The sequence below is a fragment of the Coffea arabica genome, chromosome 2e (genome assembly GCF_036785885.1).
Source record: "Coffea arabica cultivar ET-39 chromosome 2e, Coffea Arabica ET-39 HiFi, whole genome shotgun sequence".
Taxonomy (NCBI): domain Eukaryota; kingdom Viridiplantae; phylum Streptophyta; class Magnoliopsida; order Gentianales; family Rubiaceae; genus Coffea; species Coffea arabica.
The window spans coordinates 6,596,587-6,608,905 of NC_092313.1; the positions used below are offsets into that span (position 1 = coordinate 6,596,587).

Genomic DNA, 12,319 nt, shown 5'->3' on the forward strand with positions numbered 1-12,319 from the left:
TAAATAAAATTCGAAGGCATTTGGATTTGGGACTAACTACTAAGCCGCAGTCTTCTGCACGGTTTTCCATCACATTGGTCGATGCGTCGAAACTGCCCAAACAGAGGAAGGAAAATAAGATGGGAGGAGCTGTGATCTGGACGGCGTTCGAGGTGCTTTTCATCGTAGCAATAATGTTAGCATTTGGAGTAGTTTCTGCTATGGTCTTGGAAACTTTCCGGAGAAGATTCAATCACAAGTATAGTATTTGCTCTTTTATCTTTTGGTTTTTTCTTCTATACTTCGTCTACCTTTTCCTACCAAGACCTGCGGTGAATTCGACTTTAATGTTTCTTATTCTAATTCTCCGATCTTTCTACAGTTATTTTTTTTTCTGTGGTTGCATTAATTTGTGAGCATGTTATATTGCTGTTTGCAGCCACGTTGAAGCTCCTCCTGTTTTCGAGGATCCTAATTCGTTGAACCAGGTAATTTCGAGCACACAAAGATCTCTTGTTCTCTAGGGGAAAGTTACATTTTAATGCAATTTTATACGGAAATATAAGGCTTTTGCATTAGTTCTTAACTAGGGAGTTGGATGCTTCTAGCATGCTACAACTGACTATCAATATATGGAAACTATTTATCATGACGACTTTATAAAGTAGAGAGAACTCATCTGCAACTTATAGTTCAATTGTTGTCTCTGTCTCTTCTACTCTTTCCCTTTCCGTTAATTTCCTGTTGAACTCTAGGAACATGTTTCAATTCCTCAGGATGCAATTCTGCCGCTAATTGGGGAGATTGATTTGGAGCCAAAGGAATACTGGTTTAGGGGTCAACATTACAATTATTATTATTATTTTGGGGGTTTGGGGGATAAGTGATCAACATTACGAGCTGATAGTGGTGTAGTTGTAACTTAATGAGTCATATCTATGTTCAGTAAATTGACTATTATATGTCTTCCCTTCCAGGTTCCTTGTCCTCATATTTTTGATTCCGCTGAGAAGTACATATCTTTGATTGTTCCCGCTTACAATGAAGAAAATAGGCTTGCTGGAACTCTTGATGAAACCTTAAAGTGAGCAGAGGCTTAGCAAATTTTATTTTATTTGTTCTCTCTCTCTCTCTCTCTCTCTTCCATTTCTAATTCCAGTATTCATTTTAAGATAATTTTTTCTAGTATTTTGTATCTTCAATGGATGGTATTTTTGATTAGTTATTGGGAATATGATTTGATCTGATATGCATCATAACTTTGATCCTTTTGCTAGTTATCTTCAACAGCGTGCGGCAAAGGACAAGTCTTTCACATATGAGGTAAAATTATAGAACTTGTCTGTTTTCTGCATTTAAATGTATGAAGTTGATTGATTTTATCAGCTTCTGCATCTCAAAAAGACTTGTAAGTAAAACTGTATAAACAATAGGTTTCATCTATAAAAGGTAACTTAAATCTTGTAAAGACAAGGGCAGATAGTGGAACTGCTGCTGTTGCAGAGTGGAGGAGTATAGTGAAAGAAGTTTTTTTGAGCACCCAGTTGTGATGTGGTTATGTTTTTTGCTACTTTCTGAAAGGTTGCTTGTTGTAGTGGTGAATAAGCTATCATCATTTTATGTTTTTCTTGATGAAAGAAATGTACAAATAGAACCTTACTGCTCTGCTAATTTGGATTAGTGATTCAAAAACAGCTATTACAGTTGTAATTGCAGCAAATTTTGCCAACAGTTATGCTTTTTACAAAGATAATTTTTAAGAAAACCTGTGTTAGTTATTGAGTATGACTGAGGAGTTATCCTCGATTGCCAAATCTGAAGGGAAATTGAAGCTGTCAGTCTGCTTTACCAAATCGTTCCACTTTCAAGTTTCTTTTGAATATGATTTTTACAGTTCCTACCAAACAAAGTGAACTCAAGAGCAGCAGTGTTCAATTGTGGATTGGCTTTCCTGTGGTGGATGTTGTTGTTAAATGGATTTCAATTAGCAGAGATTTGCATGTTCCTTTTGCTGACTAAGGGCCTGTAGTTGAGGTGAAAGTGAATCTTGGTGGAACCTTTATAGCTTGTGGCATGCAATACGCTGACTTGCTCCTGTCAGATTTATATATTTTTGGATTGTACAATGCCTCGTTCCAAAGTTCTTATTTATGAGTTAGTTTGAGGACAATGCAGTAAAAAGAAGGGAATATGATACTCTTGTCCTTTAAAGTGCTACATTGGCTTGATATTTCATGCTTTCTATATCATCCGAGTGACTCTACTCCTGTCTGGATGAATTTATGTTGGATTAGGTGATAATTGTTGATGATGGAAGTGCTGATGGAACAACAAGGGTAGCTTTTGATTATGTCAAAAGATACTTGGTAGAGAACGTTAGAGTAATTCTTCTGGGAAGGAACCATGGGAAGGGAGAAGCTATACGAAAAGTGAGTCCAATCGAGCTATCTATCCATCCTTAACTATTTATGGTGATGTTACTTCTTTTCTCTCTGTTTGTAATTTGACCTCTAGTAGCAACTGATTAAAGCTTTTTGCTTCTGTGAAAGCATTGTAAAACAGGGAATGCTGCACTCTCGTGGTGAAATTCTTCTAATGCTTGATGCTGATGGTGCAACAAAAGTAACTGACCTTGAAAAGCTTGAAAATCAGGTAGGTAGTTGGGTATGACTTCAAACAACTTGTGCTCAGTTAAATTTCTCATGTATTTATATTATTGTCTTTTGTTTCCCTATAGCTGAGTTTTTATGATATATCTAATAATAAGCCATCAGATCATTGCAGTTGCTAGGAAGGGACATGAATTTGGACAATCTATAGCTAGTGATTCAACATTAAGAATAGCAGATGTCCTAGTTGCTGCAATTGGTTCTCGTGCTCATCTCGAGGAACAGGCTCTGGCCACAGTTGAGTCTTGTTAATTTTTTTTTATGCAATGTTAATATTGTTCCATCAAATATGATTGTACAATTTCTAGGCAAGTAAAAGCTGTTTTAATTGTGCTTCAGAGGAAGTGGTACCGCAATTTTTTGATGAAGGGTTTCCACGTTGTGGTTATGTTGGCTGTTGGCTCTGGTATCCGGGATACACAGGTTAGATTATGGTCCATAAATTGATTTAAGTTTTCTCCATCTTTGTCTCTTGATTCCCTTCTCAAAATTGCAGGATTATGCTCTTCATTTAGTTTTAACTACTTGCTCTTTTGCCAGTGTGGTTTTAAGATGTTTACTAGGGCTGCTGCCCGGAAGCTTTTCACAAACATCCGTTTGAAAAGGTACTATTAGTTTTTTTCCATCTTTGACTTTAATCTGCTAACTAGGAACCTGGCTTTCTCCTTCAATTATGGTAGTAGTGCACTACCACAAGTTTTTTTATTTTTTATTTTTTTGTGCTTTGGATAACTAGCATTTCCTCTTAAAATTTTGAATAATGATTTATTGTTCCCTCTCATATTTGCTTGGTCTTCATGTCATACTGAATATGACTGGTTATTTTTTCTACAATCTGTTAGGCTTCAGTTCATAAAGACAGGAACACTACCATTTTGTGATACTGGATTGATCTTTTATGTGATGTGTACAACTTGGGTGTGGGTTAATTTGAAGGTTGAATGAAAGGGAGACAAGTGTGTCTCCTTTGCATAACATACTGGAGCTGTTCAGATTGTGCTATTTGAACTTTATTCATGTATACAGTATCTTGGCACACAACAAATTAGTGAAGAGTGTAGAATTCTTAAGCATCATTTGTTCAACATATGGATCCAAATTTGTGAGAAGATACAGGAAATAGATGAGAGTCAGAATGAGAGTGAGTTAGAGACATGCTTTTCAAATATTGCTGAACTTAGTAATCTAGCCTGGAACAAGACTCGATTGCAAGGCTATTGAGGCAAAGAGGACTAAAACCTCATGCTTCTAGTTTCCATTGCCATCATCATCATCATATATTGATAGTCAATGTTCCCATCTTAAATTAGTAACAATGGACTCTGGGATTTAAGGACATGATTGCTAGGCCAGCCCATTTCAGTTGCTTATGGAGTGATGCTGCATCTGTTTTGATTGAATTCAGGTTCTGTTTTCTGGATGAGTGCACAATTGTCCTGAAACATGCCCTACGCTTAGATGTCTCATAATGTAAAAGGTGATATGGTTCTTGTTTGCCTAATATAGTAATCTTTCAAGGATAGGTATTCTGAAGAAATAGGAAATTGGAAGGTGTTTATGTCTTGGTTGACGAGATTATGAATTTGTCTAAATGTAAGATGCTAAGGACAAAAGAATTGCCTTTAAGATCTGAAATGAAATTGCTTCAATGGAGGTTAAGATTAAACTCATATAGATGCATTTTGTTTGTATATCTGTACTTCTTGTTTTACCATTATACTGTTATAACTTTGATTTTTTTTCCTCTTGCCTTCTCTTTTGCAAGTCTGACTTTTCCCATGCGGTAGCTAAATTACAATTTCTATTACAGGTGGTGTTTTGATGTGGAATTGGTCTACTTGTGCAATACATTTCATATCCCAATGGTCGAGATATCTGTAAATTGGTCCGAAATTCCGGGATCAAAGATTAACATGACAAGTATTCCCAACATGTTATGGGAGATGGGACTGATGTCTTTGGGGTATAGATCTGGTATTTGGAAGATCTATGGCTGAGTTTGCAGCCTGGGATAGATGCATCAGGGAGTTGTAGTATGAGTATCTCATATCTTAAACTCAGAAGAGAAAGGCTTACTCGGACATACGTAAGTAGGTAGCTGGAGGTCTTGCTTTTCTTACGTCATAGGTTTTTGCAAAGTGATCTGATCAAATTTGATATAAAACTAACTGATTAGCACTCAGATTTGTCTTTTTCTTTTCTTTTCTTTTCTTTTTAAATTGATTTTACTCTGGGATAACTCGCGAGGGATAACAACGGAGTTTTGTATGGACTGGGGCAATGTTGGGGCCAAGCAAGAGTGCTCCCCTGTTGTTTCTGAAAATCCATTGTATGCCATACTAGTAGCGCTATTTGCTTGAAGTCCATTATACGTCATACTTGTGACATGTGCTCTCGTTCTTTTAAAAGAAATATTGCCCTTGATTCCATTGGACATGACATTTTTGGCTAGGCCGCAAGCGATTGTAGATGCAATTTTCACCAAAAACAGAAAAAGGGAAAAAGGCTGGTAGAGTAAGCTTAAAGAGCGATTGGCAACTATATCAATGGTTCTTACTTCGCAAGACCGCCCATGGAACGATTGAAGGAGGGGAAAGAATTTGAGGTGAATAAGGTACTAGTGATGCTAGCCGGCAGCCGCTACGTTTCCTTCGTAAGCCTATTGTCCTGGAAGGTTAAAAGATAGTGGCAAGCGAAACTGGAGTACGTGGCATATGTTGCTTTCTTCAAAATGCGGAAAATTTAGGTAAACGAATCCGGATGGTTCGATTTTTCACGGTTATGTTCTACGTGCAAATTAGACTATTCACGCGCGAAAACAGGGATGACGATTTGGGAGGGTAACTTTATTGACTTGGAGCATCCATAGTAATAACCTCTACATCCTGATTAGAAAAAAAAGGTCAAAAAAAAGAGTTGCATTTACCATAAAGCGTTAGCCGGGAAGCAGACATTAACGTAAAGACAAGCCAAGCCATCGAAACTGACATATTCACTTCCAGGTTGATATGGCCGTATTTTTTCTGACAGTTATCGACAAAAGTTTAGCATTTTAAATTCTTTTCTATTGGCATAAATTTACTTGTAAAGCAACTTTATGTACCTCCGATTACATGTGCAAATCCACTTTATAGATTAGTTGATGTTAGTTAATCGTTTTTGTAATGGAGTAGTTGCATTTCATTCCATGTTACGTAAAAGACTTGAATGAGATCAATCTTTAAAGGCTCATTTCCATTACATAAATGATTCGTTAATCTTGAAAAGACCGACATGGATGGTCATTTCTTGCATGAATTCAAAAGGCAAGCGTCGTTCTTCTTCAAGGACAAAATCAAGGTTGCCCGATTGGCTCTTCTTGATGTTACACCAGCTCAACTGTATGGTTTTATTTGTATGCATCTGTAGATAATATATCTTTTTTTTTTTCTGCCGTTTTAGTCTGTTCGATTAATTTGGCTTGTCAATTTCTTTTTTTTTTGGGCTGAAAGATCGACAGAAGAAGCCACAAATGGAGATTCCTCAGCACCGGACGCACGTACGATGAGACTTATATCACGTGCTGCCTTTGAAGTTGATGATTATTGGAGAATCGTTGATGTTCTGCATAGAAGGTTTCTCCGTTGGTTGGCTAAATGATTTTGTCTGGCTTTGCATAAGCTTCACAAGTAATCATGCAGAAGTTCTTTATATAAACGAGTTCTACGCGTCTTTGATTTGATGCAGGTTGCAGAACTATGATAGACACAATTGGCGAGCGGCCTACCAGGCGATGATATTGCTGGAACACCTCCTCACGCATGGACCAGCAAGAGTTGCAGAGGAGTTTCAAGGTGATCGAGATATCATCAGAGAGATGGCAAATTTGTCTTACATAGATGAGAAGGGGTTCGTTTAATTAATCCCGTGGCTTGTTGTATAAAGCAAATAAGATATGATTATTGGAGCTATAAAATCATCTCCTATGCAGGTTCGATTGGGGATTAAGTGTGCAGAAAAAGGCTGAAAGAGTGCTGAAGCTGATCAAGGACGGGTCATTTCTCAAGGAAGAAAGAGCAAGAGAGCAAAAATTAACAGTGGGGATTAAAGGGTTTGGGAGTTTCTGTGAACGATCAATCTTAACAGATGAGAGTTCGAAATGTGCATATTCCAATAAATATTTGAGATGTCATTCTCACTTTTGTGAACGTCAAAGCACTGAAGATGCTCTGTTGGCTGCGGACGACGAAAGGGTTCCAAAAGCACAGGAGATTCGTAATAAGCACAGAGATTCAACAACCGAAAACCCACCACAAAATTCCAACGGCAACAGAACCTTTGAAGAGGATGATCATCCCTTCTACAGCAAAGAAGATCAAGCTCTAGTCTCCCTGCTTTCCTCAGGGTGAAATCGAAGTCATGTAAACACTATGATCTTGTAGTTGACATGTCATATCTTTTGGTATTATATAGCAGAATCAGAGTTGTACGATAAGATACAGTCTTATGCTTTAAAAAAGTGAAAATCAGGTTTTATCTAGAGTTAAATCAGTTCAATGTTCACGGTAGGGAAAAGTTTCGAGTGAAATCCCAATCCGAAAAACAAACAAAAACCAAGAGGCAGGGCTTCACCAGATCTATAACCAGTGTAGATGCCAAAAAAAAGCTCGCACATTCTCAGAGAGAGAGAGAGAGAGAGAGAGAGAGAGATCAGATAGAAACAGTTGAAACTTCTACATTGAACACAATAAAACAGTCGGAACATCCAGCAATCAACTCCTCGCCATCTCAAGGCTATCAACCCAGAATGAGAATCACAAGTTAAGAGAACAAAGCTAAAATATAATCTTGCAAGCTGCATATCTGACCCGCTACTAAAATATCATTCAACACTTTCCCGCAAAATTAGAAGCATTTTCTATGCACGATTGAGGGACCAGATTCATCATATTCTGACTTTGCAATCCACATCTGCAAACAAAGCAAGCAAAATATTAACCAAAGAATTCCTAATTAAAGCAAACAATCATCTTGTTTTGTATGTAAGGAAACAAACCTGTTGGAAGGTGCTGAGTGATGCCAAGATGGATCCTCCAATCCAGACACTGTACTTTCTCTCAGGTGGTGCCACCACCTTGATCTTCATGCTGCTGGGAGCTAATGCTGTAATTTCTTTGCTCATCCTATCAGCAATGCCAGCAAACATTGTAGAACCACCACTGAGTACAATGTTTCCGTAAAGGTCCTTCCTTATATCAACATCGCACTTCATGATGGAGTTGTAAGTGGTTTCGTGGATTCCTGCAGCTTCCATTCCAATCATTGAAGGCTGGAAGAGGACCTCAGGGCATCGGAAGCGCTCATTACCAATGGTAATCACCTGCCCATCAGGCAATTCATAGCTCTTCTCTACAGAAGAACTAGTTTTTGAAGTCTCTATCTCCTGCTCATAATCAAGTGCAATGTATGCCAGTTTTTCTTTAACATCTCTCACAATTTCCCGCTCTGCTGTGGTGGTGAAAGAGTAACCACGCTCAGTGAGGATCTTCATTAGGTGATCAGTGAGATCACGACCAGCCAAGTCAAGACGGAGGATGGCATGTGGCAAGGCATAACCCTCATAGATGGGAACGGTATGGCTGACACCATCACCAGAGTCCAACACGATACCTGCAACAAGATCATGACAGCAAAGCATTGGTTTAACATAGAAAGAAACCACATTTGATATTCATGACCTTTTCTGAGAATTTCCTATTGACTCTAAAGCATCCAAAAGCTGGTCCCAAATAGATTTATGAGAATTCACATGATTACACCGCAAAAAATCTCTACCAAAAACATTCAAAATTATGGCATTTTCTGAGAGAGACTTTTCACAGCATATCTGGAAGGACATTAAGGAGGTATTCCACAAGCAGCACTTTCTTAAGCCATCCAGATAACATATTTGGCCTGGACTTTATGTTGTATAAACATTAGCGATCTATAGCAGCTAATTAGTGTATCCTATAACATATGCAGTCATGAAAATTTTCAGATTTATTTCCAGATTCCTTTTTTTTTCCTTTTCACATTCTTCACTCCTTTTTTTTTGTTGGGGGGGGGGTGTGGTGGTGGTGGTGGAGGGGTTGAGGGATTGGTTGAAGACATTTAGAAACCAAAAGGTGTAAATCAAATGCTGAAAAACAAAATGCTTACCTGTTGTCCGACCACTAGCATATAGGGACAGAACAGCTTGGATGGCAACATACATAGCAGGAGTGTTGAATGTCTCAAACATTATTTGAGTCATTTTTTCACGGTTAGCCTTAGGATTTAGTGGTGCTTCAGTTAAGAGGACAGGGTGCTCTTCAGGTGCCACACGAAGCTCATTGTAGAAAGTGTGATGCCATATCTTCTCCATGTCATCCCAATTGCTAACAATACCATGCTCAATTGGGTACTTAAGAGTCAAAATACCTCTCTTTGATTGAGCTTCATCACCCACATAGGCATCTTTCTGGCCCATCCCAACCATCACACCAGTGTGACGGGGGCGACCAACAATACTTGGGAATACAGCGCGTGGAGCATCATCTCCAGCAAATCCAGCCTTGAAAAATCAAAAGAGACAGTAAAAAAAATCATAAAAAAAAAAAATTGACACTGAAGATGAGGGATAGAGCACAAAAGAAGCTCAAATCACCAAGGAACATGATCGTAAAAAGTTGGAACTCTAGTTCTGCAATAAGAAATACCAAAATAAATCCTGTAGTACCTTAACCATTCCTGTCCCATTGTCGCACACAAGTGGCTGGATATCCTCTCCTTCGGCCATCTTATGCTACCTCCTGTACAAAATCACAGCTTTCTTAAGACAGTACACTCCTACCAGATATTCTTTTGTTTCCGTATTTATCTTTTCCCATTCTATAAATAAATACAAAACTATTTGAAAGAAGCAGTTTAGTAAAATAACGAAATGGTTTTATTCGACCCTCCCTCCTTTCCGTTTTGCTTCCAGTACGGTATGGGCTGGGAACTCAGGAACCTCATAAGGAGGACTGGAAATAACAGAATATAGAATATTATGCACCGGATACAATGAACTTTATCTTTTTTGCTACTTTTTTGGGAGGAAGTAGGTGATCCAACGTGTCACGCACAGAAAAAATGAATAAAAATTCCTGAATTATGACATAAAAATAAAATGTGGAAACAAATATTAGAGAGTGAAACACATAAAACAGCTCAAGTTTCAAAAGAAAAAAAGAAATTTTTTTAAGAAAATAGCTATCACATCTCATCAAATACATGCAACATACAAATATACATAAAAAGAGAGGAAAAAGAGAAGAAAGAAAAGGAGTGAGCTTCAAAAGAACTGAGAAGCACATCCATGTACAATTCTGCACATAATCATCATGTAAACACAATATACATTCGAATCAATTTTACTTTCGAGATTAAAGAAAATGGCAAAGAATCGAATGCCACAAGTTAGATCGGATCAAAAAGCATAAATAACACAACCAAAGGCTCACAATTATCAAAAAATTGTTCATTAATCACCCAGTCTTTCTCGAAAAGACTCAATAAAAATGCTATTAATGCACAGAACCCACATATCCTAAAACAAAAATGCAAGCAAAAGATCCATTAAAACCACAAATAGACTACCATTTTAGCGACATGCATTTCGCATTTCACCCAAAAACTCGACGTTCCACAAATATATGCCAATCAATAGTAGCATAAAAAATCTCTTAAACACCACATCACGGCGAGAAAAGGAAAAAAGAAAACATAAAAATTAATTCAGAAACTCGCTTATGCATAAGAAATGTGATCTCAGCTGGATCAATCAGAGATCAAGAGCTACACTGTACAAAAAAAGCCAAATGCAAAATGAATTAAACAACAAATGCACCGATTCAAAAGTTTAAAAAATCAAGATATAAAATGAGGAGCAATTGTACAAAATGAAAGGAAATAGTATACCTTTTCGAGTGCGTAAAACAGATGATTGAGGGCAAACGAAAAGGAGATAATAATAGAACAGAAAATGGTGGGTGGAGGAAATGGCCTCCTCCTCCTCCTCCTCCTTAGCACTGTGGATTTGGGGAAAAAAATGTACAGCTAAATGAGTTGCGCTCCCGTGTTCTCACTTGGGAACTGAGAAATTTGAGGGATTATAATGAGGAAGGGCGACGAATCTGGACCGTTGGATGGCGCCCAAAACTCCAACAGTCTGGATGTGCGGACAGGGATGACACGTAGCGATCGTGGGGGCTATAATTTCTTCCTCTTCTTCGTGGTGTCCACTGCCGCCTCCTTTTCCGCTTTTTCTTTCATTTTTTCTCTCTTTTTCCGGTTCCCCTCAGACCCCTACCTCTCCCCTTCCCCCTTTCTACATATTAGTACCAGTAAATCAATTTATTATTATTATTATTTTATTGTAATAGTACTACTATTTTTTGCTACTAATATCTCTTTCTATTCTAATTGTATATCCTATTTTTAATTCGGAGCTTGGAGATTATCTCCCAAAAACATTTTTTATTTTGATTTGGACGTTGGTTTTAAGTTGACTGGGGAAATGATTGGGATTTAAAATGGACTAGAGACAGAAATTAGTTGAACGTGGACATGTTAACGTACTACAAAATTTCTCAATTTCGAAGAGGGAAATGAGGGAGGTGAATTTTGAGAGGCAATTATTACGGTTTTGTTTGTGGATATTAGTCAATTTCTCCCGCAACTATTTTGTGGCTATTTACTTGCTACATCTATGGACCTCACATGTCCTATTTGGAAGTGGATTTAATTAAATGCCCTTTACCTCCTATCTAATGGGAGGCTCTCTCGACCCATCAAAATTTGTTGCAACCCCAAAACCAAAGCATACATAATAGTTAGGGTTAATTCCACTTTGTCCCCCCAAACTTTGGACGATTACCCACTTAAGTCCCTAAACTTCAAAATGGGACACTTAAGTCCCTAAACTTATAAATACCTTCCACTTAAGGAAAATTGTTAACAAATCCTGAATGTCGTTGGTGGTCGAAGTGTCCCATTTTATAAGGGTTTAGGGTTATAAGTGTCCCATTTTATAAGTTCAGGGACTTAAGTGGGAGGTATTTATAAGTTTAGGGACTTAAGTGTCCCATTTTGAAGTTTAGGGACTTAAGTGGATAATCGTCCAAAGTTTGGGGGGACAAAGTGGAATTAACCCTAATAGTTAGTATTAACAAGCACCTCAGAAACTACTCTGCGAATTCTTTTTCATCTTTAGTGGAGTAGCTTCTCTGTGAAATAAGCAACTCTTTTTTGGACAAATGCTGCATTACAATTTACACTTGCATTATTATCATTGGCAATCTCCTAACATTTTTTTTTTTTTGTGTCTAAAGGTTTCTCAGTTTACATTAGTGGGGATAACAAATGGTCTTTTTGACAATTTGTGAATAGTAGCATGTTTCTATATGCCATATATGCTCCTCCTACCGAATTACATTGTATGACTGTTTCTTGGTTATACTCAATGTGGGGAATGGATATGATTGAAATTATTGATTTTCCGGTCTCGAATGGATAAGTTGATGAGATAAAATTCAAATCCAACAAATAAAAGTTTGATAAAATAAAATTCAAACTCAACTGTTTATGAATAAAACCCAAATACAACACTTTGCGCGCTGGCATTGGGG

General features: G+C 37.6%; 3 protein-coding genes across 3 annotated transcripts; 2 read left to right on the forward strand and 1 right to left on the reverse strand.

Moving 5' to 3' along the window:
- The first annotated feature begins 59 nt into the window (after positions 1-59).
- Positions 60-4,830, forward strand: LOC113730482 (uncharacterized). The gene is made up of 10 exons (XM_027255193.2): positions 60-238; positions 419-467; positions 957-1,063; positions 1,257-1,302; positions 2,274-2,408; positions 2,542-2,631; positions 2,754-2,885; positions 2,988-3,071; positions 3,189-3,253; positions 4,459-4,830. Exons 1-10 carry the CDS (start codon positions 120-122, stop codon positions 4,643-4,645), a joined length of 1,014 nt encoding a protein of 337 aa, XP_027110994.1. The 5' UTR covers positions 60-119; the 3' UTR covers positions 4,646-4,830.
- Positions 4,831-5,829: 999 nt separating this feature from the next.
- Positions 5,830-7,175, forward strand: LOC113730499 (ENTH domain-containing protein C794.11c-like). Its single transcript, XM_027255211.2, has 4 exons — positions 5,830-6,028; positions 6,140-6,262; positions 6,375-6,536; positions 6,619-7,175. Exons 1-4 carry the CDS (start codon positions 5,922-5,924, stop codon positions 7,034-7,036), a joined length of 810 nt encoding a protein of 269 aa, XP_027111012.1. The 5' UTR covers positions 5,830-5,921; the 3' UTR covers positions 7,037-7,175.
- A 162-nt stretch (positions 7,176-7,337) lies between these two features.
- Positions 7,338-10,983, reverse strand: LOC113730498 (actin-like). Its single transcript, XM_027255210.2, has 5 exons — positions 10,611-10,983; positions 9,388-9,460; positions 8,829-9,222; positions 7,684-8,297; positions 7,338-7,598 (listed from the first exon to the last, which is right to left on the reverse strand). Exons 2-5 carry the CDS (start codon positions 9,445-9,447, stop codon positions 7,533-7,535), a joined length of 1,134 nt encoding a protein of 377 aa, XP_027111011.1. The 5' UTR covers positions 9,448-9,460; positions 10,611-10,983; the 3' UTR covers positions 7,338-7,532.
- Between the last annotated feature and the right edge of the window lie 1,336 nt (positions 10,984-12,319).